The sequence below is a fragment of the Colletotrichum phormii genome (genome assembly GCF_030913505.1).
Source record: "Colletotrichum phormii strain CBS 102054 chromosome Unknown BDP81scaffold_2, whole genome shotgun sequence".
Taxonomy (NCBI): Eukaryota; Fungi; Ascomycota; class Sordariomycetes; order Glomerellales; family Glomerellaceae; genus Colletotrichum; species Colletotrichum phormii.
Window position 1 is genome coordinate 3,690,175 of NW_026851444.1, and position 27,559 is coordinate 3,717,733.

The 27,559-nt window shown below is 51.3% G+C and overlaps 8 protein-coding genes and 1 non-coding gene across 9 annotated transcripts; 5 read left to right on the forward strand and 4 right to left on the reverse strand.

Annotated features, from left to right (window-relative positions):
* Positions 1-151: 151 nt before the first annotated feature.
* Positions 152-236, reverse strand: BDP81DRAFT_t51. Its single transcript has one exon. It is a non-coding gene; the product is annotated as a tRNA-Arg (tRNA).
* Positions 237-806: 570 nt separating this feature from the next.
* BDP81DRAFT_457748 (zinc-binding dehydrogenase) lies at positions 807-1,814 on the forward strand (the record flags this gene model as incomplete). The annotated part of the gene is made up of 1 exon (XM_060593318.1): positions 807-1,814. One exon carries the CDS (start codon positions 807-809, stop codon positions 1,812-1,814), a length of 1,008 nt encoding a protein of 335 aa, XP_060451168.1.
* A 554-nt stretch (positions 1,815-2,368) lies between these two features.
* On the forward strand, positions 2,369-3,683 carry BDP81DRAFT_390113 (chaperonin 10-like protein; the record flags this gene model as incomplete). The annotated part of the gene is made up of 5 exons (XM_060587358.1): positions 2,369-2,491; positions 2,550-2,575; positions 2,626-2,742; positions 2,859-3,415; positions 3,481-3,683. The coding sequence occupies 5 exons, from the start codon at positions 2,369-2,371 to the stop codon at positions 3,681-3,683; spliced, it is 1,026 nt and encodes a 341-aa protein (XP_060451169.1).
* A 622-nt stretch (positions 3,684-4,305) lies between these two features.
* BDP81DRAFT_94477 (uncharacterized protein) lies at positions 4,306-5,392 on the forward strand. Its single transcript, XM_060596515.1, has 3 exons — positions 4,306-4,559; positions 4,636-5,281; positions 5,351-5,392. The coding sequence occupies exons 1-2, from the start codon at positions 4,462-4,464 to the stop codon at positions 5,078-5,080; spliced, it is 543 nt and encodes a 180-aa protein (XP_060451170.1). The 5' UTR covers positions 4,306-4,461; the 3' UTR covers positions 5,081-5,281; positions 5,351-5,392.
* On the forward strand, positions 5,097-6,548 carry BDP81DRAFT_307632 (acyltransferase; the record flags this gene model as incomplete). The annotated part of the gene is made up of 4 exons (XM_060583379.1): positions 5,097-5,281; positions 5,351-5,594; positions 5,663-6,111; positions 6,188-6,548. The coding sequence occupies 4 exons, from the start codon at positions 5,097-5,099 to the stop codon at positions 6,546-6,548; spliced, it is 1,239 nt and encodes a 412-aa protein (XP_060451171.1).
* Positions 6,549-10,065: 3,517 nt separating this feature from the next.
* BDP81DRAFT_417394 (uncharacterized protein) lies at positions 10,066-11,362 on the reverse strand. The gene is made up of 2 exons (XM_060589617.1): positions 10,975-11,362; positions 10,066-10,893 (listed from the first exon to the last, which is right to left on the reverse strand). The coding sequence occupies exons 1-2, from the start codon at positions 11,011-11,013 to the stop codon at positions 10,261-10,263; spliced, it is 672 nt and encodes a 223-aa protein (XP_060451172.1). The 5' UTR covers positions 11,014-11,362; the 3' UTR covers positions 10,066-10,260.
* Positions 11,363-18,077: 6,715 nt separating this feature from the next.
* Positions 18,078-20,300, reverse strand: BDP81DRAFT_94555 (alpha glucoside transporter). Its single transcript, XM_060596516.1, has 4 exons — positions 19,927-20,300; positions 19,534-19,791; positions 19,227-19,475; positions 18,078-19,167 (listed from the first exon to the last, which is right to left on the reverse strand). Exons 1-4 carry the CDS (start codon positions 20,167-20,169, stop codon positions 18,274-18,276), a joined length of 1,644 nt encoding a protein of 547 aa, XP_060451173.1. The 5' UTR covers positions 20,170-20,300; the 3' UTR covers positions 18,078-18,273.
* Positions 20,301-23,037: 2,737 nt separating this feature from the next.
* BDP81DRAFT_445790 (uncharacterized protein) lies at positions 23,038-24,815 on the forward strand (the record flags this gene model as incomplete). The annotated part of the gene is made up of 4 exons (XM_060591997.1): positions 23,038-23,229; positions 23,344-23,863; positions 23,902-24,284; positions 24,327-24,815. The coding sequence occupies 4 exons, from the start codon at positions 23,038-23,040 to the stop codon at positions 24,813-24,815; spliced, it is 1,584 nt and encodes a 527-aa protein (XP_060451174.1).
* An 857-nt stretch (positions 24,816-25,672) lies between these two features.
* On the reverse strand, positions 25,673-27,445 carry BDP81DRAFT_308463 (5'-nucleotidase domain-containing protein; the record flags this gene model as incomplete). Its single annotated transcript, XM_060583462.1, has 1 exon — positions 25,673-27,445. The coding sequence occupies one exon, from the start codon at positions 27,443-27,445 to the stop codon at positions 25,673-25,675; it is 1,773 nt and encodes a 590-aa protein (XP_060451175.1).
* Between the last annotated feature and the right edge of the window lie 114 nt (positions 27,446-27,559).

A 27,559-nucleotide genomic window follows, 5' to 3' on the forward strand; every position in this document is an offset into this window, starting at 1 on the left:
ACTTCAAACAGCGTTTCAATTGCGAGGGGAAAGAAGGAGACTTGCTGCGTCAATTGAAACTTAACCAAACGAGTCCAAACTACTTTCATTCCACTGCCGCCATTTTGTTTTGCGTTGGGAATGAGGCTTTCAAAAGCGCAAAAAAAGAAACCGACCTACGTAGGGATCGAACCTACAATCTTCACAGAGTAGCTAGGGAGCCGAAATGTGACGCGATGCCATTTCGCCAGCAGGCCTGGTGGATGGAATTATAATCAAAACTTGGGCTCATGTACCCCAAAGTTTGTGTGAGCTTGGACCCCTCGAGTCGCTGGAACTCTCGACAGAGCTGCATGTAAGTGGGCGGGGGGCAGTTGGGACTTCAGACCCGAGGTCCTATCTTACATGCGAGTTATTGAAATGCTGCAGATCCAAGAGATGAAGGATAAATGCGATATGAGCTGACTATCTCCTTGAAGTCTCGGCGAAGGATTGAGATCTACACCGGCAGTGCGCAGGCGGGTGTAAGACAAATCATGCGGACCGCTCCGTGTGCCGACGGACACCCGCTGTTCGGTTGGTACTGAAGCCTGACGGCATGCCGTCGTCTCCGTTGAGCATCGCAGAACACGAGAGTCTGTACCACGGCATCTGGTTTAGGACATGAGATTTTAGTTACATAATTTCCATAATTAAGAAGTTGAATTTGTTGAAAGCATGATTTAAAAAGGTTCTCTGGTGTTCTTTTTCCTTTGACGTGTATCTCTTCAACTCCCCAGATTCCAACCTCGCCAAATCCTCACCACCTCTCCTTTCCTACCGCCACAATGACGAGCATCCGCAAAGTCATCATCTCCCAATATGGCGACGTCGACGTGATAAAAGTAGTCACCGATGTCTGCCCACCACCACCGCCAGGCGAAATCCAAATCGCCACAGAATACTCAGGCTTCTCCGGTGCCGACGTCAACATGCGCAAGGGCATCTACCCCTTCATGAAGAAAGCGCCCCTAACCCCGGGCTACTGCCTTGTTGGCACCGTCCGCGCCCTAGGCGAAGGCTCCAAGAACTTTCAAATCGGAGACGTCGTCGCCGTCCTGACGAAATACGACTCCGAGGCGGAGCTGGTCAACCAGCCGGAGAAGTACTGCATCCGCGTCCCTGATGGCGTGGATCACCGCCAGGCGACCGCCTTGATCTGCGACTGGAACACCGCGTACGGCATGGTGATGCACTCGGCGCGGGTATCCAAGGGCCAGCGGGTGTTTGTCCACGGGATGAGCGGCGCCGTGGGGTACGCCCTCATGAAGCTCGCGCAGCTGCAGGGCGCGACAGTCTACGGCACCGCGAGCCAGCGAAACCACATTGACGTCCGCCGCGAGGGCGGGATCCCCTTTGTCTACAGCGACAAGAACTGGATGAAGGAGATGAACGCCCTCGGGGGCGCGCATGCCGTCTTTGATCCTCTCGGCTTCGAGAGCTTTGACGAGAGCTACTCCATCCTCGCCGAGGATGGCACGCTCGTCGGGTTCGGGAATAATAAGGCTTCATTGAATGAGGGCGCGCCCCCACGGAACCCGACGGGTGCGCTGTTGAAGCTGTTTGCGAGGAACTTGAACTTGTTGACGAAGAGGAGCACGACTTTCTATGCGTTGAACAGGGACTCTGCGACGTATGTACCTAATGTCACGGCGTTGTTGGATATGTTGAGGACGGGGACGATTACAGTGCCGATTAAGTGTGTTTGGGACATGGAGGATATTCAGACTGCGCATCGCCAGTGGGGTGGTGGGAGTGGCGTTGGATCTTTGTTGATCAAGGTGGCCAAGAATTAGATCTTTGGTTGTGATCGTCATGGGTTTTCCGGAGGGATTCTTGTCTCTATTTAGGACCGAGAGTGCGTATTTGATATTGAGGAGTTTGGGTAGAGTCCGTAGTGTAAGTGCGAGAAGACAAGGACTTCATCCGCACGGTACTATCTCTGGTATTTCCATAGTTATATCGAGGAGATTTGTGGAAACAATTGGATACACGAGTGCTAAAGCTCCCATTTGAAAGCTTCAATCCCAACTTGGAAATACTCGCCTTCTTTCACAACCTGTCTTCCAGGGAGAGTTTCCGCCAACGTAGCGCCCGGCCCTCCACTATCCGGCTTCGGCCCCGCCATGTCGGTTTACATTCAACTGGTAGATCCGATAGAGCCGGGGCTGGATTTATAATGCAGTTTGTGTTTATCCTCAGCGGTTAGGTAATGGAAAGTTTCACGGAAACATCAACAATCTTCGTGACCACTAATTGGAACCAAGGACCTCTCAGTTCTTTAAGGTCGCAGAAAAGACAAGACAATCTCCGCAGAAAAAGGGAGGCTTCCTTCATTGCCCAAGCCAAGATGTCGAGAAACAAGGCTGCTTGGCTTACACATGCAAAGGCCTACCCGATGAAGGTCGACGATGCTCCATTCCCAATGGCCGGACCAGGAGAGGTGGTCATCAGGAATATAGCGACGGCTCTGGTGAGTGACATTTTCAGCTAGATGATCCAAGAACCAAACTTACCTTTTTACACTTGAGAAGAATCCAGCAGAATGGAAGATCCAGTAGGTACGGTCCGTGCTCATGACGACAAGGCACCACTGACATGACCCAGGGATATGGGCATCATTGTGCAGAAGTATCCTACCATACTCGGCGCAGATGCTGCGGGCTTTGTCGAAGAGGTCGGCGACGGAGTAACCCATCTCACAAAAGGCCAGCGGGTCATAGGGTGCGTACCCATGCCGTAGCTACTAGTCTGCCCGAGAACTCGGTGCAACCTGCTAGACATACCTGTCTAGACCACATGCCCTATTGCCAGTCGGTCTTGACTAACACCACGCGCAGATACTGCACCGGGCTAGGCAAGCAAAACCACGAGTTTGGAACGTTTCAGCTCTACAGCAAAGCAGACGCGAACCTCGTTTCCCCCATCCCAGACGACATGAGCTTCGAAAGCGCATCGGTACTACCGCTGGCGATCGCAACTGCTGCGGTAGGGCTCTACAAGAAGCAACATCTCGGCCTACCTCTACCATCCCTTACTCCGCGTCGAGCGGGCAAGACGATCCTCATATGGGGCGGCGCGTCATCTGTAGGAGGCACCGCGGTACAGTTGGCGGTCGCCTCGGGGCTCGGAGTCGTTACCACGGCTTCGCAGCGCAACTTCGACAAGGTCTTCGAGTTGGGCGCAGAGGTAGTTGTGGATTACCACTCGGATACTCTGGTCCATGACGCGCTGAAGGCGTTGACTGGGGCGGATCTTGTTGGAGTATACGACGCGATCTCTGGTCCCGAGTCTTTGAAGCCTATTGGTGCCATATTGGATCAAATTGGGCCGCGAAAGGTTTCGGTTGTGTTACCGACAGAGGGCGATTATGGGAAGAACGCGAAGATTAGCATGAGTAAGTCTGCTCGCGTCGAGATGAGCGATACCCAGACATGATTGTGAATACTGATCTTCATGCAGTGACTGCCTACCAGATAACAGAAGACCCGGAGGAGGTGCAGAATCCTGTCTGGAGAGATTTCGTACCGGGTGCTCTAAGGAATGGCCAGCTGAAGCCCAAGCCGGACGCGGAGGTCGTTGGCAATGGGCTGGAGTCGATCCAAGCTGGACTTGATGTATTGAAACAGGGCGTGTCTGCGAAAAAGCTCGTAATTCAGCTCTGAGCGCCACTCACATGCAGACCATTTTCTCTTGTCCCATTGTCTTGGCCTGCATGAAGAGGTTGAGCAGCACCGGGTAGGGCAGCCTTATGCAATTGAGTTGATCTCATCTTTTTCCCGTGAAACGTGAAGGTTCGCACTAGTGCATGGGCATGAAGTGGTTCAGAAGAAACATTTTCCCGTTTGATTTTCTGGTCTCACATGTGAGTAAGCTGCGCCTAGAAAAGAAAACTTGGTGATTGAATCTGTGTGGGTTCATGTTGTAGCTCGAGAGCAGAGCTTGGTGACTCGTGGTTCTCACCTGGATAGCCGCCCTCGGTGAGCATCAGGTGAGGAGGTGTGTCACATGGCAATAGCAGCGGCGGGATTGGCTCGGGAGACGCCGATCTTGGAGACAAGCAATGAGAATAAGTGGAGACGGAACGGAGGGACGGACTTCGGGGTGGGAGATGATCCATGTCAGCTGTATATGGCACGTGCGGAGATAAGATGCAGCCAATTGCGGAGGATGAGCCGTGCGTACTTGCCCCGCCATGGAGCCATTCCGCATGTTGCAGCTGCAGGCAAGTGGTCACTGGTCAGGCAGCTCCCAGCTTTCGTACTTTCCAGTACGTACCTTGCCGTGAACCCCTCCATCCTCCAGATTCGGCCCAAAATCAAGGCCGTGGCTGCGCTCGGCCGATGCTACAGACTCAAACCACACCAGACCAGACAAGACACCGGACCATGTCTGTACCGCAACTCTGAGTCTTGCTTTCCTTGCTGTTCGTTGTGTTACCTCATGCCCTCCTCCACTTTGGACAGGGTACATACTCCTTTGACGATCAGCGAGCGTGTTCGGATAGCTTCAAAGGCACCACTCTACCGCCTCATACCCTCGTACGCTACTCTACCTTGCCTGACCTAATTATCTGACCATCCTTACCTTGCCCTAACTCTGAATACCGAATCACAGCTTAACACCCTTCTTCCATCAAACCTTCAACTGCAATGACGCCGCATGCATAGCTTCACAGCCACTCCTACAAGGCGCCGACACTCACCTAACTCGACTGACGAACATCGACACTCCTACTCTCGAGTTATTTTTCCTATACTCTAGCGACCTCGAACGTTCCTCCGTCGCTCCGCCCTCGGTGGCCCTGATCGACCGTCTCCTCCACCGACCCTCCGACCCCGCCGCGCTAGGCATCACCCTGGCTGTCGACTGTCCAGCTGCTCGTCTCACATGCCAGGTCGCACGCGACGTCACGGCCAACTTTTTCAACGCTGCGCAACGAAGCCCTCGTCCACTGAAAGTCCTAAAGCGATATCCTCTACGTTTCGGGTGGTCTTCATCCTCCCGACACCATCCTTATGCCTCTCGAATCTCCCCTTCAAGGCTACGACCGAACAAATAATCCAATAACCGCCATCATGGCGACCGACGTACACAAGACCGATGCGAAAGGTGACACCAAGGTTCCTGCGCCAGCTCCTAACGCGGGCCTGGTCAGGAAACCAAGCGATCCTCATCCGGCCGGTCGCGTCAAGCACAGCCTGTTGATGCAGGTACTGCGAGGCTTCTCATTCGGCGTCTACTTTGCTGCTTGCTGTCTTGCGTACGTTCTACCCCGGGGCTGATCAGTCTGGCTTTGCGACAGCTTGATGCTAACATGTGTCGCATGCAGCATCATCACCACGCAGATTCTAGGCGTTCCGCTTTATTGGGCGAATCGCGACATGTTCTACTCCTACATGGCGCTAACGAAGCAGTCCTTTGGCCTCACTATTACCGCCATGACGCACATTTGGAGCAGTACTACGATCAGGATTAGCGGCGATGCGTCGATGAACGGTCAGATCCAAAAGACGGCAGACGGCAGGGTTCAGTTCAACTTCCCGGAGCGAGTGGTGCTTGTCGCAAACCACCAGGTATGAGACACCTGATCTTGGCGACATTTGCGACATGAACAATGGGGATACTGACGGCGCTGGGGCAGATCTACACCGACTGGCTCTACCTCTGGTGGGTAGCCTACGCAAACTCGCCGAGCATGCACGGACATATCTACATCATTCTCAAGGAATCGCTCAGGTACATCCCCGGGGTCGGCGCCGGCATGATGTTCTACGGCTTCATCTTCATGTCGCGCAAGATGTCGACCGACCAGCCGCGACTTGCGCACCGGCTTCAGAAGCTGAAGAAGCAACACGTCGGAACCAACGGGAACAAGTACCTCGATCCCATGTGGCTCCTGCTGTTCCCCGAGGGAACGAATCTGTCTACCAACGGCCGCAGGAAATCGGCAGCATGGGCCAAGAAGAACGATCTCAAGGACCCTGAACACGTGCTTCTCCCACGAAGCACAGGTACCTTTTTCTGCCTGAACGAGCTGAAGGGTTCACTCGACTACATCTACGACTGTACAGTTGCGTATGAAGGAGTCCCGTAAGTAAACCTTTCCCCTTGCACCAGGCGCCTTCGCTGGTAAACTTGTTTGCGACTCGCGTTAACAGCATTCCAGCCGTGGCAAGTTTGGCGACCAGTTCTTCACTCTCACTAGCACCTACTTCCAAGGCCGTCCTCCAAAGTCGGTCAATCTTCACTGGCGCCGCTTCCGCCTTGCCGATATTCCTCTGGACGACGCCAAAGATTTTGACACTTGGCTCCGCGAGCGGTGGTACGAGAAGGATGCTATAATGGAGGAGTATCTGTCGACCGGACGGTTCCCCGCAAGCCAAGATATCAAAGGCGGCTTCCTCGAGACCGAAGTCCGCCTGAAGAGTTGGATCGAGCTCGGGCAGATCTTCGTTGTGGTCGGCATCGCCGGCCTCATCTTCCGCATGGTCGTCAACTCCATCACTAGATTCGCTTCGGTTCTCTAGAGCCTAGGGGCATTGTCACTCTAAGAAAGACTCAGAGAAAGATGCCATGTTTGGGGTAACCTCGGTGCATCGGCGATTGGTTACAGGTACATATGTTGCGGCGAAGTCATTTCCAGGAAGACTCTGAGTTACGGTAGCGAGTGATTTTGGGTTACACCGAGCTTCGGCTTTTGATGGAGTCGTTGGTGTATCAGGCGTTGGGGTATTCTCTCTTTGATACTAGGTACAGACTACAGCGCACCATCTATATCAGAATTTGTCATGAGGGCTCGATATCCTTGGTCAATCTTTCCCACTTGTTCTGAACGCGATGACCATCTTTCGCTTTCATCCAAGTTTTCCAACAAAATCTGGTGGACTGTTCCGGACTGGTATGTTTCCACCGGGGGTACATAGTAGTTGATGAGGCAGATTAGTAGCTTGACGAAGGATGTGGGTGGCATTTGTCGGCTGATTTGAGCGCTTTGAGAGGTCTGCAAGGCTTCACGCATTCATAGATACCCAGAGGCTCCCCTTTGAGATCGGTGCAGCAGGTTCCTGAAAAATTCCCTACCTCCCGAAAGAAAACATGTGGCGGATGGTAACGATCTTCTTGTGGGTGTGGTACGGGTTGCTCGCGAGGATGACGCGCTTGGGGGTTAATATGTATCTCGGAATGGATATTTTGGCATTGGATTGTTGCTTTTTTTCACTAAAATCTACCTAGACGGCCGGGGTTGAAGATTACTTTGAGAAGGAGACTTGAGGGAGGGAAGATATGCTCTAGAATTTGCGGTATGCGGAAATTCACCGAGAAACGTTTTCAGTCGACGATTCCTCACCGCTTCAACTGCGCTCCTTCTTCTCTCGCGTGTTTCTCGTGTTTGATGAACGGTTTAGCAACTGGAAGCAAGCCATATCTAGCAATACCTTACGGAGTACATATCCATGCTTTTAGCATCCGAAAGATCGGGAGCTCAGCAGTGACTTAGCTCAGTGGAAGTTGCGGTGTGCAGTCAGAGCTGCGACTGGGGCCTGATTCGGCCAGCCCATCTCGCACTGAAGGCACGAGAGCCTCCTGGTTTGCGCTGCCAGTGGTCACTAGTAGAGATTCACTTAGAGGGAATTTTGCAGAAGTCCTGGCCAGGGATGACTTACGCTTTGTGTCTTGCTAAGCTGTTTCGGACAGGGTCTCGTTGGCTAGACTTGGATCATCACAGATGATGGTTACAGTCAGCCAATGGCCCGACAAAAGTCAAGGATCTCGATGCCACCTAGTTGGGGTCGTTGAGGGACAAGCCTGTCAATCAACTACGGCCGTACCCATACCGCTTTGACATGCTGCCAATGATTTTGGTCCACCTGCTGGGGAGGGATCAAGGGAGAGCTCACTGCCGGCCTCTTGCACCCCCACTGTCCCGGCAGGTAGGTGTGTGGGCAAGCCGCAACAATGACAGCCATCAGCCCGACGCAACTGACTTCTTCGTCGACCTCAAGCTCTTTACAGGAGGTGTCACTCCGTGACTAGAATAAGTCCCTGAAATGTACGCGCCTTGGATGGCCTCAAACATCCGGACCCGAGAGGTGGATACCCTGCCCAGAACTTGTGACTCAGTACCAATCTACTTCCATGGTCCCCCAAGTATCTGATCTCCACGACGTGACCTTGACTCTGCTTAGTTTTTGACCAAGTTTGAACTCTCTAGCCTAGTTGAGAAGTGTGCTTGCTGCTACTGTTGCAGGCTTCATGTGTCAGCCCTTCACACACATGGCATTCCTGTGCCGTCAATGTCGGTCTGTGTATCGTGGCCGGTGATGAAGGGCTAGCATGACTCGCCCATCTCGGTGAGATCTTGCCGATCTGGGTAATATTTCTACGAAAGACTGTGGGTTTGACAGATGGGGCAGTCTCTTGGAGGGGTTCTAGGTCTGAATCAGAATACCAGGTTGATGGGCTGGTGGAGAAGCGGAATATGGCCCGTTATGGACCATGCGGATATCGATGGAGGCATGCGGACTTAGGCGGTGATTGTGAGGTGGATCATTGATAGTATCATTAAAGTTTTTTTGAATTACAATTCTAAAGCCTTGATCGTGATCTGAATTATTGAGATTTTCCGTTCTCGCACAAATTCCTTGAGAACAGTGTAGCAGCTAGCAGTTACTCCTTCTGTAAAATTGGACCTCAATCAAACGCGTAGACTGATCATCCTCTGATCAAAGAATCGATAGGCTCGCGTATGATGCCTCTGCGTGTCTCCGTAGCTGTTGAGGCAGAAGCTGGAGTGAGAGGGTGAAGAGCTGGGTGTTTCCACTGGGAAACCATGCATTCCCTCTCGAGGAACCTGTTGCAATAATTCCTCCCGTTGAGCGTCTGTCCGTCTTTCAGCCTCGTGTGTTCCTTTCCAAAGATGGACAGAAAGGGCCAGGGTAGAATATGCGCTGGTCTTTTTGGGATAGCTGCCGCATTCGAGACCCCTGATGCAGCCTGTCTCTCGTAGAATGGTATTGCGTCATTCCGTGCACCCATTGATCTTTCATGTTGTATCGTTTTGTCTGAGCGGAGAGGACCCGGAAGTCGACCGCGCTGGACGACGGTTCCCACTGCGATGGGCCGTCCTAGCCCTTTTGTACTCCGCAACAATTCTGAAAAAGGTTTGCTGCGGCATCGTAATGTCCTCTTCCAACTCAATGACAATGTTTGGTCCGTCTTGAAACATGTACACCCCTGTGCGTTCTTGGAGCTCCTGTCTGACTGCTGGGTACAAGCGGCTAAATGCTCGCTCCTCGTCGTCGGTCAGTCTTCGATACTGGCGTTGATTGTGGCTCATTTTCCCTGTAATCAAGGTAAGGAAGGCCGTCCTAAAGTCTAGGACTCCAGGTCGTGGTAGGTAAGCTTTTCGTAGGACATGGCTTTCGTGTTACTGAATGCTGAGCCATGTGCTTTAGGTCTTAATTATTTATCTACTTCTTGGTGATGATGAACTGCGTACATGCCTCATGATAGACGGCAGCACATTGCGCGGTTCGGTTTCAGCGAGACAACTTCGCGAACGGGCACTTTTCAGCTTCTCCAACAATGTTGAAGATTGCGAAAAGAAGAAAACAACATTCCTCCTAGAGCGAATGCCAGGAAGGGGAACAAAAGTCGGGCAAACCGGTGAACAAGCGTCTGAACTTACGGTCAAGATGCTGGTGGACGCGTGTGAGAACCCTGCAAGTGGCGTGCAAGGACGGCCAGCCGTCCCACGCTCTTGAGGCGTTTTCGGGCACGGCCAGTTGGGCAGAATCATTATCCGTCCAACAGGGTGCCCAAGAGACCCTTGCAAGGTCAGATTCGAGGCGTTCAAGTGCTTCGATTGGCGACCGGTGGTGTATTAGGTGAAATATGATCTTCGTCTCGGTGAGCTAGCTCCTTTACCTAGCAGTACATCTTTATCCATGTGTTGCTTGTGATCCACTGCCAATGCTCAATTATACAGGACATAAATTTACCTGGTTTCGCTAGGTCGGGGGCAAAATTGACTGAACGTTTTGACTTCTCTCGTGTTATTGCTGGGAGCCTGGGCTAGCTTTGGCTCTATCCCGAGCTTTAGGCATGTAATAATATTCAGCTAATTATTTTGAACTTCAGAATAGGTTTAGTATGTCCTCTGATCGGCAGATTTTCCTGGCCCAGAAGGTTCTAGTGAATTCCCGTTCATGTATCTACACGGATCCTGCCCAATCTTCCCTAATACAAACTTTCATCTGTACAAGTTGTTGCCGTACACCACGAAGGAACCTTCCATTCCGGAAATTCGCCAGTAACTTCCCGTATTGCAACTCGAATCAATGTCTGAAGGTCTCTGCAATAGTTGTCCGTCTCTCGAAACACAGACGCAGCATTGCTGCGCACGAACACGATCCCTTTCAGCCCCGGCATGCGCAGCGGAAGTTGACGAATGGTCCGAGTAGCCAGTTCGGAGCCGGCTCCCCCCCTGTCGAGCCCGTGCCCCAGCACAGAGTCGTCGATGGCCAAGTAGCGGACATCCCTCAAGTCTGATGGGTCGCACAATGACATGGCAGAAAAATACTGTGAAGATGCGGCCATGAATCCTTTGAGCGGACCAAAGTGTAAAACGTCGACTTCAGGGTTGAAGTAGATCTTGGGTACTCCAGCTATACCGAACTTCAAGTTGCCGTAGTATCGTATGGCCTCTTGTCTCGATTCGCGGCAAGCGTGTAAGCTGGCCGGGACCTTTGCCGGGGAGGTTCCCCAGGTTGAATGGGCTGTATCGCATCGAATGGAAACGGTTCGAGTGGGTGGAAGACTAAACCGCCATATCTTTACTCGAAGTCCGATTGGGAGCCTAGGAAATAGATGCTTGTTGTTGTAAATAGTAAGTTCCATGATATCCCAAAGGCTGTGATTGTGATGGTGTAACGAAGTGTTGAGTCAACTTACAAACTCCATGGCTGCCGCACGATTGTGATCTTCAACCATTGCTGTTGATGCGTTCTATGTAACCGAGAAAGTGATCATACTCAGTCGAATGTAGGGGATGAAGAACGATATCATCGCACTCGCGACTGGTATATGGCGTTATACCACGTATTACAGACATCTTCAACGCATACGTTGCAGCGATAATGTTACATCTCCTCGCAAATTTGTTGATCTTTTATCCCATCGCGATAGCCATGTTAGCTAAAGCTTGAGTCGTGTGATTGCAGCCCTATGGCGAGCTGAGTCTGTCTTGCGAAGGGATTACGAGCGTCTTCGTCAACACGGCTCGGTAGTTGGCTAAGGAATATTGAAATTTTGGATCATGATTTGCCGCCCGAGCTGAAGCTTACATCTAGATCAAACCAAAGAAAAAGAAAAGAAGTTGGAGAATCAGTCTTTAAGAGGGCCATTCTTACAGAGATGTGGACGAATCATCACTCTAAGCCGTCCTGATAACTTCACCGGTAGGAGATGACTTGCAGCCTGTCCCCAACCAACAGCCTCTTGATCGTGAATACAATCACATATCATGTTGCGCTTCATGCACATTCGTTTATTCGGTGATACGATTGGTCTGCGGAGATTTGCTTGGTATTGAGCGTGCCTAGGGCCCTTGACTCTAGACGGTGGGTACGATACTAGTCACCTCGTCCGAACGGGTCGGACTTCGACTCCAAGTCAAAGGAGGGCCCAATGTTACCAGTCGTAGAACAGACACGCAGTTTTACATGCCATTGGGCAGCGTGGCCAGGGTTGATCAGACCCCCAGTCTTGCGCTCAGGCAAAAGTAGCAAATGGCGAACCGTTATTTCTTCGGGTCTATCCAAGTTGAGACAGCGGCAGAACGGCAGAGAAACATGCAGGGACATTAAGTGGTAACCACCCCATTTCTGTCACCTGTCAGAGCAAAAGCCATAACGGGCTGAACTCTCCTTACTACCACATGCATGGGTACATCTAGTGGCGTTGGATCTGTGAAGCAGAACCATCTATCCTAGACATCAGATTGGAAGGCGTCTCCGAGTCCCAACCGCCTGGTCCGAGGATCCACGGCCGATCTGCCTAGCTTTGGGCCTTCGAACCTTGATTTTAGCCCTCGAGCAGAAATTTGTGTATTTCGGTCTAGAAGGTCAAGGGGTGTGCGGGCGAAAATGGCCTGATTTCTCTCATGTGGGAAAGGTTGGTTTCAAGTCAGCACAGTAGGTAAAGTCCTTATTAGCCCTACATATGCCTGAACGCCGACTTCAACGTTCGGGCTCTTGGAAAAAGGGAAAACAACACAACACGGCACGATGTGACTGGCTAACAAATCCCTAGATAATTGCAACGATCGAAAATAGTGCTAGCCACACCGTCACAACACATCATGGTCTAGGGAATGGTGGCCCATAGTCTTGCCTACTACCTGGCCATCTCAGGTCACCCACTGATTAGCCCCTTGCTTGCCAGACTCAAGCGCCGAAGCGATTTTGAAGGGTCGGAAGGATGACCACATCGACAGGAACAGGACATAAGAAAGATAGGTGCAACATCGCAAAAAACCATATCCCGCTACTTGACAGAGGGTTAGGTGATACCTTACGTCTAGAAGGAGCAAGTAGCATACCTCACCTCAGCCAAGCTCAAGTTCACCGCGTCGTCCACGTCCGATAGATCCCGAGTTAGCCGACTGGAGGTACCTTAGGCTATAAGGTGATACACATCACGGCGGAAGTAGCTGTAGTATTTGACCGTCAAATTTCGGCATGAGTCGGGTAGCGATCCATCGACGATGGACGGATATGTAGTCGGATTCAACGGATAATGGGTTGTTGGGCAACTTTCAAGGGCAAGTAATGTAGAGCAATCTCCCTCCACCACTCTAACAATGCTTAGACTGTCACAACTCCCTTTTCCATTGGCTGGCTTAAAGTCAAATTCGGACCTAATTCCGCAATAGGTCCATGGCGCGTGGGACATGAGGGGCAGCTTGGCCTTCACTTCTCCACTCACAGGCGGGCCATGGGCTAGGATTGGAGATGGCGCCCTCAAGCTCTGGTCGAAAAGTCGAATTTCCTAGATCGGCAACTTATTTCAGAATAATCCGCCAGTGGGCATGGGCATGAGAATGACCTTGAAATATTTACACTCTTATGGCGGTTCATGTACTCCGTATTCCTGCAATCCATGAAGCACCTGGTACACCCGTTACCCGTACTTGCACTGTTACAACAAGATATCTCTTACCCGTCCGCGTCCTAGGGGATTTCTTTACACCAACAGACCGGAGTCAAAGTCCGAGCATTCTCCCATTTATGTGTAAAGTAGCGAAATTTAGAAAATGGGGTTATGCGTACTAGCTCCCTGGCCCAGCCTTCATGTAGCCTTATCTCTACATCCTTTTGTAATTAGAGACAACGGGATTTGTCAGGGACAATCTCTTTACACTAGTCCATCTGGGCATCATCTCGGTCAATTGTACCTCTCAATTACAGCCCAACAACCCTTGATCTTTTGCCCAACGCCTCATATTCTTGTCGTCATAGAAGAAACTGTGTCTGAAACATCTGTCCCTCTACAACTTTTTCGTCAGAATACGCAATTCGCCACTTTCCTACTACGGCTTCACGCATATAAGCCTAGCAAGGTTGAGGAGAAAGCAACCGAGAAGATGCCCGGGGGCCACTTTGTTTGATCATGGGCCTTACGCATCGAGAACTACTATATGTTGTTTCCCGTGGAGGTCGCAGATAAGCGTAGGATGACACGGAAAGCATGCAGGATATAACCATAGCGGCTTTGAGTACTCTCGCCAATGAGAACGAAGTCATTTCAACGTCGTTACTGATCATCTTTTGAGCCCCCTCCCGAAGCTCAGACATCCAAGTTCTCCCATCTTTACCACGCAACAGTCTTCCACGTACAACACGGATCGCTATCCATGTGTCAATAGATACAAGTACACCGTCAACTGCCCTTCTTGGGTCTGGGTATACCGTACCTGATGTGAGAACTGCGTTTTGGTAAGTAAATGACTCGTATAGGGGAAGTATGAAGGAGATATCCTAACATTGAGTAGTACAATCTCTAGAGACATGGAAGAAGGCCGTAAGGAGGAAATTTATGTCTATTCTGGGTTGTAAGAAGATTCACTAGAGAACAATGCGCGATGCTTAGATGTCTCAAGTGACCAATGCTACAGTCGTAGAGCATGATGTCCAGCAATGGAAACTACGGCCGTGTGGAGATCAACGTCATGTACCTTAAACAGAAGTAGTCGGCATACAACTCCAAGCGCATCTCACGCGCAGGAACCAATGAAACGACTGTATTGTACTCCACTAAGGCCTTTCTGCGGCCATCGATCATACTGAAACCAGAATTCCTGCCATGTAGCCGATGAGATGTTACATGGGGCGTTGATCAATACCTACAGCCAAGGGCATCATGCCAGCCGGAACATGCACCTCTACCGGGCCAGACAATCCGGCAGAGGCTGCAGCAGCATGTGTGGATGCCCTGTTTCGGCCCCGGGTTCCGCTCACAAAGTCTGTAGAGACGGCATTGAGCGAGGTTGGAGACCTTGACAAGGGCCAAGCAAGCATACCGCATGGGTGCAACGTAGCCATGTGGGCTGGGCCCAGCTGAGCCAACTCCGTCCCCTGCCTGCATGTCTTGTGTCACGAATCAGCATATAGAGTAGCTCATGGAAATCGGGATCTCAACTGTGGTCTAATCAACTATGGAAAGGGGAAAAGGGAAGCCCTCGAGGGAGCCCGTTTTGTATCCCCATACCCCTGTCTACCCCTTATCTCTACCCCTGAGATATCCACTGCTATACCTCTTTCATGACATCTTGTGATGGTTGCCCAACGCTTTTGGATCTCACGAGCAGGCATTATGTAATTTGATGTCCCTCAACAAGTCATCGCTTGGAAGACAGCCTGATAGATGTTTGAAAGCCTTGTAAGTCGTTAGCTCACGTGATCGGGATGATTAGTCGTCTCCCACGTTTTACCACTCGCCACGACCGTAGACTCGAGTATTGTGCCCCATTTGAGGTAATACACCGACATTGAGGTTTCAACTTCTGATATTCTGACCAGGTATAGAACCTGCAAGATGCAAATATGACGTTACAGCTTTTGCCCGAAATACATGTGGCTTGTTCGCATAACGTCGAAAGGACCTTCCGTATCCTGGGACTCATATGGCAGAGTATTGCACACCGAAGCCAGGAGCCTGAGTATGAGGACATGAGGGCTTACCATTTTTCTCCATCTCTTTAGGTTCCAGAAGTCCAAGGCGTCAGCAAGCTATTGAAAGCAGGCTGCCTTAGCTCATAGACATTGCGCGGAGCACTACCAAAGACTCCATGTTCTTTTCAAGCTCGATTCTAGGTAATGAACTTATTTAACTAGGTACTTGTTACGGCCAGCTAGTCGTAGGGGTAGTTTGCAGAAGTTGAGGCTGCGGAACTGGTAACAGTAATCGTAGTCGGGGATAGCTTCAGGGAAGCTATGTCTGTCAATCGTAAGGGTAGGTAAGGCTTCGGTGATCAATCGTAGTCCTGTCAAGGTGATAGCTGAAAGCGGATGTTAATCCTGATACGAAGTTAATTGCTGAAGAGCTACGGAAAGTCTGTCCTAGAGTCCGGCTCGAGTCCATCCTATATACAAGTCCTGGTCCTGAACATATCCCTTGTCAATGATCAGTCCCTCTGATCGGGTGAGCGCTCATGGCCCCACCATGGTCGCTCATGTCTTATCTTATCATCACGTGACTTGTACCATAGTTCTTCCGTTCCGTGAGAGGGTGCCTAGTGTCCCTTGTCTCCTGCATATGTGGTGTGTTGTAACCGCCGCGAGCCTCCAGGGCAGGCCCTGTTCTTGGTCATGCATGTTGGTGTTACGCCCGCCGCAACTTGTCACTGTGGGCGCGTAGCTATATATGCAGAACAAGGGACAATGATGACCGGAGTCATCATTATCGAAGCTTTTGCTTTGTGCCACAGTTGGTTGCCTTGTCCAGCTCGTAACAGTTGGGTCGTAACAGTACTTACCTGGCCCTATGTTTACTTCATTTTAATTCTAATCTAACTCAATGTTATAACTATCTTTATAATATATTTAAAATATAACTAGTTAAATTTAATAGAAAAAGACACTTTAATCTTTTTATATTGAAATAAGTAGTGGAATAGAAATATGGGTCTTTGATAAGGATATAATATATTTACTCTATCTCTAAATAGAAATTAATTTTTAAAACTTTTTATTTAGTTTGGTGACTCTTATCAAAGACTAATGAAAAAATTTGAACGTTATATAACCAACAATGAAAAAGATATTAATTATATAATGTAGGCGACTTAGTATACAATAAGGAAATGCGCGGCTGACTGATATGCGCGGCTGACTGGTAAACCACGTTAATAAAAATCTTTATTATTATAAAGTAGGTTAGTGTCACAGACCCGCTGTCCTAGACCCCAACCTTGAGGTTGGTGTTGAGTAACCCGGTGGCCGGGTTACGTAAGCCTGAGGCTGGATAAAACTCTGCATCCTGTATTCTGTCGCGCATGTCCAGAAACGTAGCTCCTTGAGCTACGTCTTGTCAACAGAGCCTGTACCTGCTTAGGATAGAGCTGTTGAAGTGCAGAAGTGGAATTGGGCGGGTATGCTCGGACCAGAACGAGCAATCTGAACCCACAATAATCTGGGTGAGACCAACCAATGAAAATGCAGGAATCCAGGTGCCTCAGATGAGGGATATTCCTGGCTGCATATGGAAAGGAGAGAACACAACATAGACAACAATATGATCACAATAATCCACGACAAGAGCCTGCCCGTAGCAATAGATTGTCTGATCCGCCTGCCCAGCATCCACCTGCCAAACAACCTGCCTGCTACCGTGACAGTTAGTTAACTATAAACATTTAGTTTTCTTTAATTAATTTCTTTATATAAAACGATCTTATTTTATATATAATAATAATTTTATTACGGTTAACTAGCTAGTTAGCTAAGTTAGCCGTAATAATATATTCCAATATCGCTAGGGGTTAAAGTGTTACGACCCAACATGAAGACCAGGGCGTGCCCCGCTGACGCCTAGCGGCTACGGCGCATCATATATGCAGGACGGGACGGAACATTGGGGAAACCCCAGGAACGGAAGAACTATGGTACAAGTCACGTGATGATAAGAGATATGATAAGGGATAAGGATATGTTGGATATGCGACATATCCAACCGAGTCAAGGATATGTTGGATATTCGGCATATTCGGCATATCCAACATATCCAGACAAAGTGGACTGTTCAGCACTGTTCAGTTAGGATCGGACTTGTATATAAGGATGGACTCGAGCTGGGCTCTAGGACAGACTTTCCATAGCTTCTTCAGCAATTAACTTCGTATCAGGATTAACATCCGCTTTCAGCTACTACCTTGACAAGACTACGATTGATCACCGAAGCCTTACCCACCCTTACGATTGACAGACATAGCTTCCCTGAAGCTATCCCCGACTACGATTACTGTTACCAGTTCCGCAGCCTCAACTTCTGCAAACTACCCCTACGACTAGCTGGCCGTAACATAAAGGAGTCCGCGCTTAGCCTACCGCCATATCGTATTTCCATTATAAACGTCGTAATTATATAAAAACTATTTAATAACGGCTAACTACCCTAGCTAGTAAAATTACTTAGCTAAAATCGCTATAGTACTATTCCGCCCTAAGTAGCTAGCCGTAGAGGAGCCGTAGTAATAATAAATTAGCTCCGTTCTTAATCCGTTATTTTTATAGTTAGGTTCCTTATAGCCTGGGAGGACAAGCTGGGATTAATCTGGGGTTCGAACAAGCTGAAGGGGACAAACTACCAACATTTGCTGGTTTGCGAGACATCCCGATGCAGATGTGGTTCAATAGAGAATCATCATTCATGAATTAAAATCAGGTTGAAGAGTCCATCGCTCCACCTCGGCACCGGGAATGAGTCACTCAAATTATGTTCCAACGCTAATCCAATCACTCAGTCTCCAACATCATCTGGAATTGAACATTAATCGTTGCGTATCATTAAACGCCATCTATGTGAAAAGTGATTCTATCATGCTATCGTACTGTCAAAGCTTGGATTAAAGGCGGGCTAGGAACTTCCAAAGGCCGGGTGCCTTCTGTGAGCAAGTCCGTGAACTTTATCTCATCATGATCCAGAGGGCTTGAGTGTAGAGTCTACATCTTTCATCTAACCCAACAGCACTCCTTACTCGTTATCCGTAACCTTGATGACAGTATACTTGAACTGGCGTGCAGGGACCTTGCGATTGAAGAGGATATCAGCCTCACGGTACGAGCGGTGCTTGAGCTCAGGCAGGAAGAAGAAGGCCATAACCCAGCAGACACAAGCGGTACCGCCCCAAACGAAACCGCACTTTCCAGCAACGTTCCAGCCCGTGGGGTTGAGAAGCTGCGAGGCGAGGTAGATCATCGGGATCTCGGCGACGTAGTAGGCGGCGCGACCGACGGCGGTGCTGAGGGCGCGGAGGCGGACGGCAGAGGTCTCGGCGATGATGGTGTAGGAGATGGGGCCGAGAGTACCGGCGAAGACGAAGGAGATCAATATTCCGAGGACGGCTTGGGCGTAGTTGGTGGAGTTGTTCTGGGGGATCGAGGCGCAGACGCCCAGGAGCATGAGGAAGGTGATGTTGACGGCCGTGCCCCAAAGGTAGATCGTGCGGCGGCCGAACCAGGCGGTCAGGGGCCAGGAGAGGGCGTTGGCGACGAACTGGAGGCATGAGTTGATGAGGTTGAGGTTGAAGGCCATGTCGTGTTTCATGCCGGCCTGCTCGAAGAAGAAGGTGGCCTGGTTGGCGATCAGGTTACCGGCGAAGTTCTGCGAGGCGTAAATCAGGCAGGTGATGGTGGTACGGCGGAGATCGACGCCCTTAAAGAGGTCGAGGAGGGTGGGGGTGCCGCCGATGTTGGCCTCGATCTGGACAGTACGCTCGATCATGGCGAGCTTGCGCTGGGACTGCCCGGCGGTGCCGTTGGAGGGGCCGAGACGCTGGATGGAGCGGAGGGCTTCCTCCTTGCGGCCGCGGCGGATGAGCCACCAGGGGGACTCGGGGGCGAACCAGAGGATGACCATGAGAGGGAGCTGGAATGATGGATTAGTTTCATGGCCATCTGGAGTATGAATATGGTGAGTAGACTTACGGGGAAGATCCACTGCAGAGCAAGGGGCGCACGCCACGCCCACTCATCGGTACGGCTGTTGAAGCCCAGAGTTGCGCCGGCGACGATGATGGAACCGATGGACCAAGACATCTGCAGAGTGGCCGTGCAGGCACCACGGAGGGCGAGGGGAACGATCTCAGAGGCGTAAGCAGGGCCGATGGCGATGAAGAAACCCCAGGGGATACCCTCGAACGCCTGTCCGATGGTGAGGACTTCAAGAGAGTTGGCCTGATTCGGCGGTCAGTAAATGCTCTCATGCGATATTCAACGACCGATAGTGGCTTACAAAGAATGAGATGAAGATAGTGGCGTTCATCATGACCAAGGCAACCATGGTGGCCAGGCGATATCCAAGCTTGTTGACGACCGGGCCGGCGAGGAAGACACCAACAAAGGCACCGCACTGGCCGGCCTGGAAAAGAGCAGACTGCCACTTTGTCTCAATGGCCTTGCCGCCACCAGCAACCTCAACACCGTATCTATCCTGGAAGGCTGCTTGAGCAACAAAGTTGCCGTTCAAGAACATGTCGAAAGATTCCATAACCTAGTGGACGAACCCCAAGTTAGCATCTGACTCGGGCTCCAAGACGGGATAACGGGTTGACGGGTTGACGGCCCGAAGAGCCGCCAACACATGCAGGGGTAAAAACAAACACAGAACCAATAGATGGGAACTTACAATGGTGAAGCACATGATGAAAGCCCAGAAGCAAGCCTTGGGGTGCGTCTTGACAGCCTGCCACAGACCCTGGTTGTGTTCTTCGTTCTCGCCGTCAAAGGCATCATTCATGAGGTCCGAATCGGCCAGCACCTTGTTGCCTGCGGCATCAATATGGGTGGCATCGCCGACCTTTTCGTCTGCAAAGACGTGCTCGTCTCTGCTGGAGGCGTCATGCCTGTCGTGGGCGAGACCTGTCGACATCTTGAGCTGAGTTTGGAAGGGGAGGTCTGAGGGTGGTTGATGGCGTTTAATGATTTTCCTTGGCTCAAAGGGAATAAGGCAAAGCCAAGAGAGAACAAGCAAAAGCCAAGAGAAATTTGGAGTCGCCCTGGGCAAGACCTTTTACGGATAGCAAAAGGGAAATCGGGAGCATCCGGTCTTATACCATCCACCTCCCCCAACGCCGGGGACGGAAGCGGCCTGCGAAGGCTTGCTTTCGCTGACGAGATGGGCTTGTCAAGACACTAGAAATGCGAAACCTGATGGTGCCATTGGTGCGCGTAAGAATACGGGTAGAACGGGGCTCTGCGGAGCTTTGGAGTAAGCATCGTGTCCTGACCATGTCCCAGAGGGCGTCTGGGGTCTCTGGGGGACAGCGAGACTGTTGATAGGTGGGAGAACTCTAGTGTCTCTTCGTGCGGGGGGATCGTGCGGGGAGCGGGGAGTGTCGAGGTCCAGTTCTCCAAAGGCCAACCGAGGGACGGAGGTGTTGGACAGGATGGGGATGGTGTTGAACTGGAGGAAGTGGATGAAGTGGATGAGCAAGATGATGTGGATGAGGAGGAGGTAAGAATGGATCGAGAAGAGAAGTTTGGAGAAAAGTTGGAGAGACCCTGTCTTCTCCTTGTCCAAGACTAAGCCAAACCTTGCCTAGCTGTATTATCCCGGTTCGCCCCCCTTGGAAGCCGCATTATGCAAATTGCAACTGGATGATTTCATATGGCTTCGGATGGCTTCGGGCACTAGTCAAAGGCCCGATGCCGTTTCATGCGCTGATGCGCTCGCTTCAGCATCCAGCGTTTACATATCTGTACACTCGCGTGGCCTGACAATGACAACCATCCGTCCATCCGGTATCCGGTTATGTAGCTGCATAGCATTGGAATACAGCCAAAGGTCGTGTAAGAAAGCGGCCCCGATTTCCCCAGAAACTTTGACGCGAGTACGAATATTCGTACTCCGTACTCACCCGCTCAACCCCGTTTGGTTCCCACTCAACTTAGCCTATGACGACTGTCGACGTGGTTGGTTTTCTTTCCTAAACTGGGCTTGGAAAAGTTCGTCCTGGTCGGCCCGTATTCAAGGGGTCGGGTGGAGACAACGAATTGCTTTTGGCTAGGGTTCGGCCAGTGATATCTTCGAAGATTCAGACGAAGCTAATCACCCCGTCTTGGGCATGCCATGTCGATTGGTATGTCAAGTTGAGAACAATGGAGACCGGGCGAGTAGACTGCTTTAAGCTTGGGTTTGCTTTCTCCCCCAGAGAGGCCCGCTGAACTCCAGACTCCAGAATCTGTTGGACAAATGGGAAAAATGACGATTATCTGGTCTCCACGGGTGCCGCGGGGATTCAAACCTTGATTCTTTGGCATGGCATCAGTATCACGAGGGGGCCCATATCCACTCCAGAGAACTTTCGACTCACCTCATAACATGTGACTTGATGATTTAAATCTTTAGCCGAACTTTTGCTAGCTGGCCCACCGCTACCCATAATCTCTGGGATCTCCAGAAAACGGTGTGTCTAACCCTACGCGTGCGAATCAGACGTAGTCGCCGTTGGCCCGTTGATGCTATTCACAACTCTCTCCACAACCACAACCACGGCCCCATACCCCGCAACAGCAAAGTCTCAAGCGCTAGGCTTCGAACCACGATCAAGATATAACCGTGATCAAGCCAGCCGCTCGGTCAGCCGGACAGTCGGTAATCTTGCACGCCGTCTCTGCCCCCGTCACTTGTTTGACACTTTGCTAGCTAGATGCCGCGGCCGTGGTCGTGGTTCCTCGGTACGTACGCGGCTGGAACACGACACGGGTAGCCCTCGCTCTCGGCAGCGAGCTCCGAGGGCGTCGTCAATCGCCGCTGCTCAGCAGTAAGCCAGCCGGCTTGGCGTTGATCCTTTGACAGCCGTCATCGCTAGCGGCTGATTTCTGTCTTCCGAATCAATAACATTGCCTCCCGACTGCCGATGCGTCTTTTTAATTGGTCACATTTCGCAAGGGTCTCATACGGCGCAGTTCAGACGCTTTCGCCAAAGTGTTTAACCGTTCGGGTTGTTTTATTCTTTCCACCTTCAAGCTCCGGGCGTTTTCTTGCAGAAAGGATTCACGTTTCCATCCAATTTTTCGAAGGCCGGGTGAAGGTTGCTCGCAGGGCTCGTAAACCCGGAGAGAAACACGATCATTACCACGTCCCATGCACTGCCACATTAGTATGAAGTACATGCATGATGCATCTCATGTCTTTCTCTAAACGAAATAGGCGGATGTTTGGAAATTTGCGGCAACACACAACTCGCTATCAGTCAGTTCGCGATTTTAACTCACTGGCTCCATCTATTAGTCGATGATGTCTCGCAGCACAGTAGGTAGATATGGACAACTTGGTGAAGAATTCGGATCTCACCTCCCTGCGCCGCGAAGCCCCGAGAGCCTACATGTATGACTACCTTAATCAAAGGGCTCCAAAGCGAAAGCCCAAGCCGAAGAAGATGTTGTCAAATTGGCACGCCTAGCTATTTCGGATTGAGGAAGCCGCTGGTACGAAAAAGTCAGCATCAACAGAACAATGGCATTTGGGATTATGGAATTCAAGATCTCGACATCACACTTCGACTCTAGTACGTGGCTCACTTTGAGGTAGGTAGGAGTCAAACTTTTTCCTCTCCGACTACATTTCTCACTCCCTTGCATATCAATTTCCCTGCAGTCGAACAGAGGAGAACTGACTCAGGACACTTTTCCAAATACCTACACATCAGCTTGTCGGGCGATAGGCATTTGAGTTCCTTCTCACTACAACACTTCTCGGACCCAGATCCACCAAGCTAGGAACGATTCTGACGAAATGGACTCTCTACCACAAGAAATCCTGGATAACATCCTCGGCCGCATACCTGCGCGAGAAAGCGACATACATAACAGTGATTTCTTCGACGACAATTTCAACTCTAACTTTGACTATTCGTCATTTCCCAATGAAGATGGAACCTACGATTGCGTACCGCCCTCACCGCGTTTTCGACCCGATCTCGCGTCCGTATGCAGCAAGTTCCAGCTGGGCATCGAACGGTCAACCTTTCGCTGAATCTTCATCACAAGCGACGATATCGAGTTCGCACGAACTGCCTTCCGACGGTGCCGTAATCGCCAGAACTCCCTTCGTAGCCTAGATGTGGAGATCCTGAGGCCCCAATATCAGAAATGCTCGAGTTCCTTGGACATCGTCGAGAACATGGCACGCGGCGACAAGGCCTACACTGAGGCCCTGAGAAACTTGATGCTCATGCTCTTGGAATGGCAAGACGGCGCCCGAATTTCACTGATAATCGGTTGCCGTGAAAGGACCACCGCAAAATACGCAAACCTTCCCCATCTGAATGTGCTAAATCCTCAACTCTTTCCCGTCGTTGCATGCCTCAAGAGCTTTCAGATTGCACACTTCGACTACGAATTCCATATGAATTCTCCACGTAACTTTAGACGTAATATCGAGGGCGACTTCCACCTCATGCAAAAGTTTCCCAACTTAGAGTCCTTCAACTTGAAAACTCCCGAGTTTCCCTTCTTTATCAGACCGCGACGGGAAATGCGACAATCCTCGATCGACGTTTTGTCCTCAAACCGGCTCCCGGCGTCAATAAGCACGGAAAGCTCGCCATCACACCCAATATGTAAGGCCCCAATCAGAGGCTGCCGCATATGACCAAAGATGGAGAAAGCGACCCTCTCTTCATTGCCCTGCGCCGAGCGATCGACGGTCTCTCGGATTTTAGCTACGAAGGCCACCTTAGCTCTTCTTTCTTCTGGTCACCACCCGCCAGCCTGGGTGACGCAGTTCCATTACCGTATTGGCAAAACATGACCAAGCTGACGGTCGATTGCGACATCGTTGCCCCTAGCGGGGAATGGTGCCTGCAACACTTTGTAACGTTCGGCTCCGCGTATTTACGCAACGCAGGCGTGGATGACGTCTTCTTTGCCCGAGGAGATGCTGAAGAGCCAGTGTGGGAAGCCGATGCCGACAAACTCACACGGGACAGATTCACGGAGCGAGGATTCATGGAGGTGACCGACCCAAGAGTGGCATGCAGCGTCAGTGGCGGAGACTGAATATCTATCTACACCGTCAATGAGAAGGTGATGGTACCGATGCTCGCATCCATTGCCAATGCGGCGGGCCAGATGATCTCCCTCAGGGAACTCCGATTCAAAATCATCATGCCTATATGCGGTACTAGAAACCGTACTGTCGAAGGAATCCACCGCTTTCATGTCGATTATCTTGCCTCTGGAGTGAAACCAGACTCTGGATCTTACATGTACGACGGACTGGAGTTTCCGCGTTGCGAATGTAGGGACCGGGACGAACTGGCGGCGAAGACAGCGTTCAAGGCGGGCAATCGTGAGAAAGCTGGAATTATACGGTCCGCAATAAAGGCAAGGAAGGATGACTATCCGGAAAGCCCAAGATGGCTTCTTAATACGGATCAGTGGCAGCCGAATGAGGAATTGCTCGAGCTGCTGAGGCGAGGGGGCAGAAAAGCCCACTCTAAGGACGCGGTCATCGTTCTTCACGCACACAACCACAATCAGTATTCGCCTCCTGGGAATGACTGGATGTAACGAGGACTAGCCACGGAGGCAGATATGGGGTGGAGAACCACTCACTGGAACGAGACGAGGCATATATCTTGGGAAGTCAGCGTTGCAGTAGCAGTGGCTGCTGCTCTCTTTCTGTACCTATTGAACCATGTGCTCATTTGAGGAAATAGGCTTAAAGAGTTAAATGGACTCTGCTAGGATAATACAAAATAAACACCATGGTAGTTGAGGATGCCCTGTGTCTCTTGTTCCAATCGCATTTTGAGCATCGTACTTTCTATCTTTAGCATCGTCCACGAGCGCGGGACGGACCCATCAACCTTGGCGAATAGTAAGATGGGTCAAATATGATGTGGTAACCAGGGATTCTGACGACTGGGCTGTATATCTAAGCAACCTTCATCCACGAAAGGTACTTGAGAATATAAGTACTCCGGACAGATGCCAGACTGATAGCGTAGTTGTGTGCGCTTAGGTCGCTAGAGCCAGTGTCATGAGCATTCAGTCCGCAAAGCTCTATTCCAGCGTGGCAGTCAATTTCGCATCTTAACAAGAAAGAATCTCATGACCCTTTTTCAAGATACATGAACACCTACACTTTTTGAGACTACTAGGTAGGCTTTGGGAATATTTCATTGTCCAGAAGACAAGAGCTTCGACAACAGCCCCCAATTCCCTCCCTTTGGGCCTCTTCGCCCTCAACAACTTTGTAGGAAAAACACAAATAGCACCTGGACTTCTCAAAAAGATGCGCAGAATTGTCAAATCATACCAAAGTCTATTTCAAACATCAGCAGGCGGAGTACTTTTGTTATTTTTACTCATACATCTACGTCATCCGCATCATTACAACATTACACATTCGCCCAATCCCATCTTCACATCACCAACAGGACCAGCAAGCAGAGACCCATGGCACCCATGCTGAAGGACATCATGCTAGCACCGCTCTCGCCAGAAGTGGAGGTCGGGGCAGCACCAGTACCGGTGGCAGTGCCAGAAGGAGTAGAGGCGGTGCCGTTGGTTGCGACAATACGGCCCTCAATCTTGGCCTCCACGGGGCTCTTGGCCTCAACATACTGAACGAGGACCTCGTCCTGAGTATCGAGGGTCACAAAGTCAGTGGTAGCAACAAAGATGTTGTCACCGCCGCCAGCCAAGAAGTCGAGGGTGACGACCTTGTAGTCCTTGGCATCGTCGAGGGCCTCGCCGGCGACCTCGACGGAGACGAGCTTGGAGCCGTTGTTGCCGGCCGGGCTGTACTCGATGATGATATTCTTGGAGACCTGGAAGAAGGACGTGATGGGCTCCTGGTTGAACTGGTTGACCTTTGAAACGGCACCCTCGAGGATCTTGCGCAGGTCGGAGCCCTTGTAGGTGATCTCAACAATGGAGTTACCAAAGGGGAAGGAGGTGAGGACCTCGCCGCGGGTGATGTTGCCCTCGTCAATAGTAGCGCGGATACCACCGGCGTTGATGAGCGCGAAGTCGGGCGGGCTATCGGCGGAGGAGTTGAGGCGATACTCGTACATGGCGTCGGTCATGACGTTGCCGAGGATACACTCCTGCTTCTGGCAGAGGGATTGGTCAAGCTCGACGTTGGAGACGCCGACGACTTCTGCGGCGAAGGCCTCAAAGGGTCCGCGCCATGACTCAATCTGGGCCTGGAGGGCGGTGTCCTGCTCGGTGGTGTTGGTGAGGTGGATGGGGCCGCCATGGTAGGCGAGGATCTTGCCCTCGGCATCGTAGGTGACGTCGATGTAGCCGACGTACTCGCCCCAGCGGTAGGCGGTGACGATGAAGACGTCGTCGCCGTCCTTATTCTGCTTAACGGTCGGGTAGGGACCCTCGGCGTCCTCCATGGAGCCGAGAAGGGTGTGGGAATGGCCGCCCATGATGAGGTAGAGGCCGGAGGTCTGCTCGGCGAGCTTCTGGTCCTCCTCGTAGCCGATGTGGGTGATGGCGGCGATGCGGGTGATGTTGGTGGTAGACTTGATGTGGTCAATGGTGGACTGCACGGTGCTTACGACCTCGAGGAACTTGGTCCCCTCGCCAGGGGAGGAAATGCCCGGAGTGGTGGTAGTAGTGACACCAATGACGGCGAGGCCTTGGTCTTCGAAGATATGATAGGGCTTAATAGTCTTATTGAGCTTCTCGTTGTCGGAGACGATGTTGGCCGAAATTACGGGGAACGTCAGGTTCAGCAAGAAGTCACCGAGCTGGTCGTCGCCGCCGTCGAACTCGTGGTTGCCGAGGGTCATGGCATCGAAGCCGAGCTGGTTGATGGTCTCGGCGATCTTCTCGCCCTTGTAGAATGAGTAGAAGAGCGTGCCCTGGAATTCATCGCCAACATTGAGCCAGAGGGAGTCGTTGTACTGAGGGCGCAGCTCGTCGACGGTGTGCTTGATGCGGGCGTAGCCTCCGTAGCAGCCGCGCTCGGGGCGGGTGCAGTCGGTGCCCGAGGAGGAGAACTCGTCGAGATGGGCGTGCACATCGTTGACGTGGAAGAATGAGATGTTGTAGTTGCCCTCGGCGTCAATGCCACGCTTGGAGAGACGGGATGAGTAGAGGTGGTCACCGTCCTCCTTCTCGGGAACCGCGAAGGCGGCGCCGGCCAAGGCCAGGGCCAAAGTTGGGAGAGACTGGCGCATCGTGAGTGAGGGGATTGCGAAGTTCGGGAGGTGGGAGGCAAGAAAGAACGCTCAAGAGGCCGCAAATAAGCTCGGTCTGATGTCAAGGTTGCGCGGGAAGTCAATTAAGCCTTC

Bases quoted from the DNA above. Each gene is read 5' to 3' on its own strand.
- BDP81DRAFT_94555 (XM_060596516.1), bottom strand. From the start codon at position 20,169: ATGTCGACAGGTCTCGCCCACGACAGGCATGACGCCTCCAGCAGAGAC. The intron at 19,476-19,533 runs GTAAGCCACTAT...CCGCCGAATCAG, and splicing joins CTATCTTCATCTCATTCTTT to GCCAACTCTCTTGAAGTCCT. The intron at 19,168-19,226 runs GTAAGTCTACTC...CCATCATTCCAG, and splicing joins CTCTGCAGTGGATCTTCCCC to CTCCCTCTCATGGTCATCCT.
- BDP81DRAFT_94477 (XM_060596515.1), top strand. From the start codon at position 4,462: ATGCCCTCCTCCACTTTGGACAGGGTACATACTCCTTTGACGATCAGC. The intron at 4,560-4,635 runs GTACGCTACTCT...ACCGAATCACAG, and splicing joins CTCTACCGCCTCATACCCTC to CTTAACACCCTTCTTCCATC.
- BDP81DRAFT_417394 (XM_060589617.1), bottom strand. From the start codon at position 11,013: ATGGTTGAAGATCACAATCGTGCGGCAGCCATGGAGTTT. The intron at 10,894-10,974 runs GTAAGTTGACTC...TACAACAACAAG, and splicing joins GTGCGGCAGCCATGGAGTTT to CATCTATTTCCTAGGCTCCC.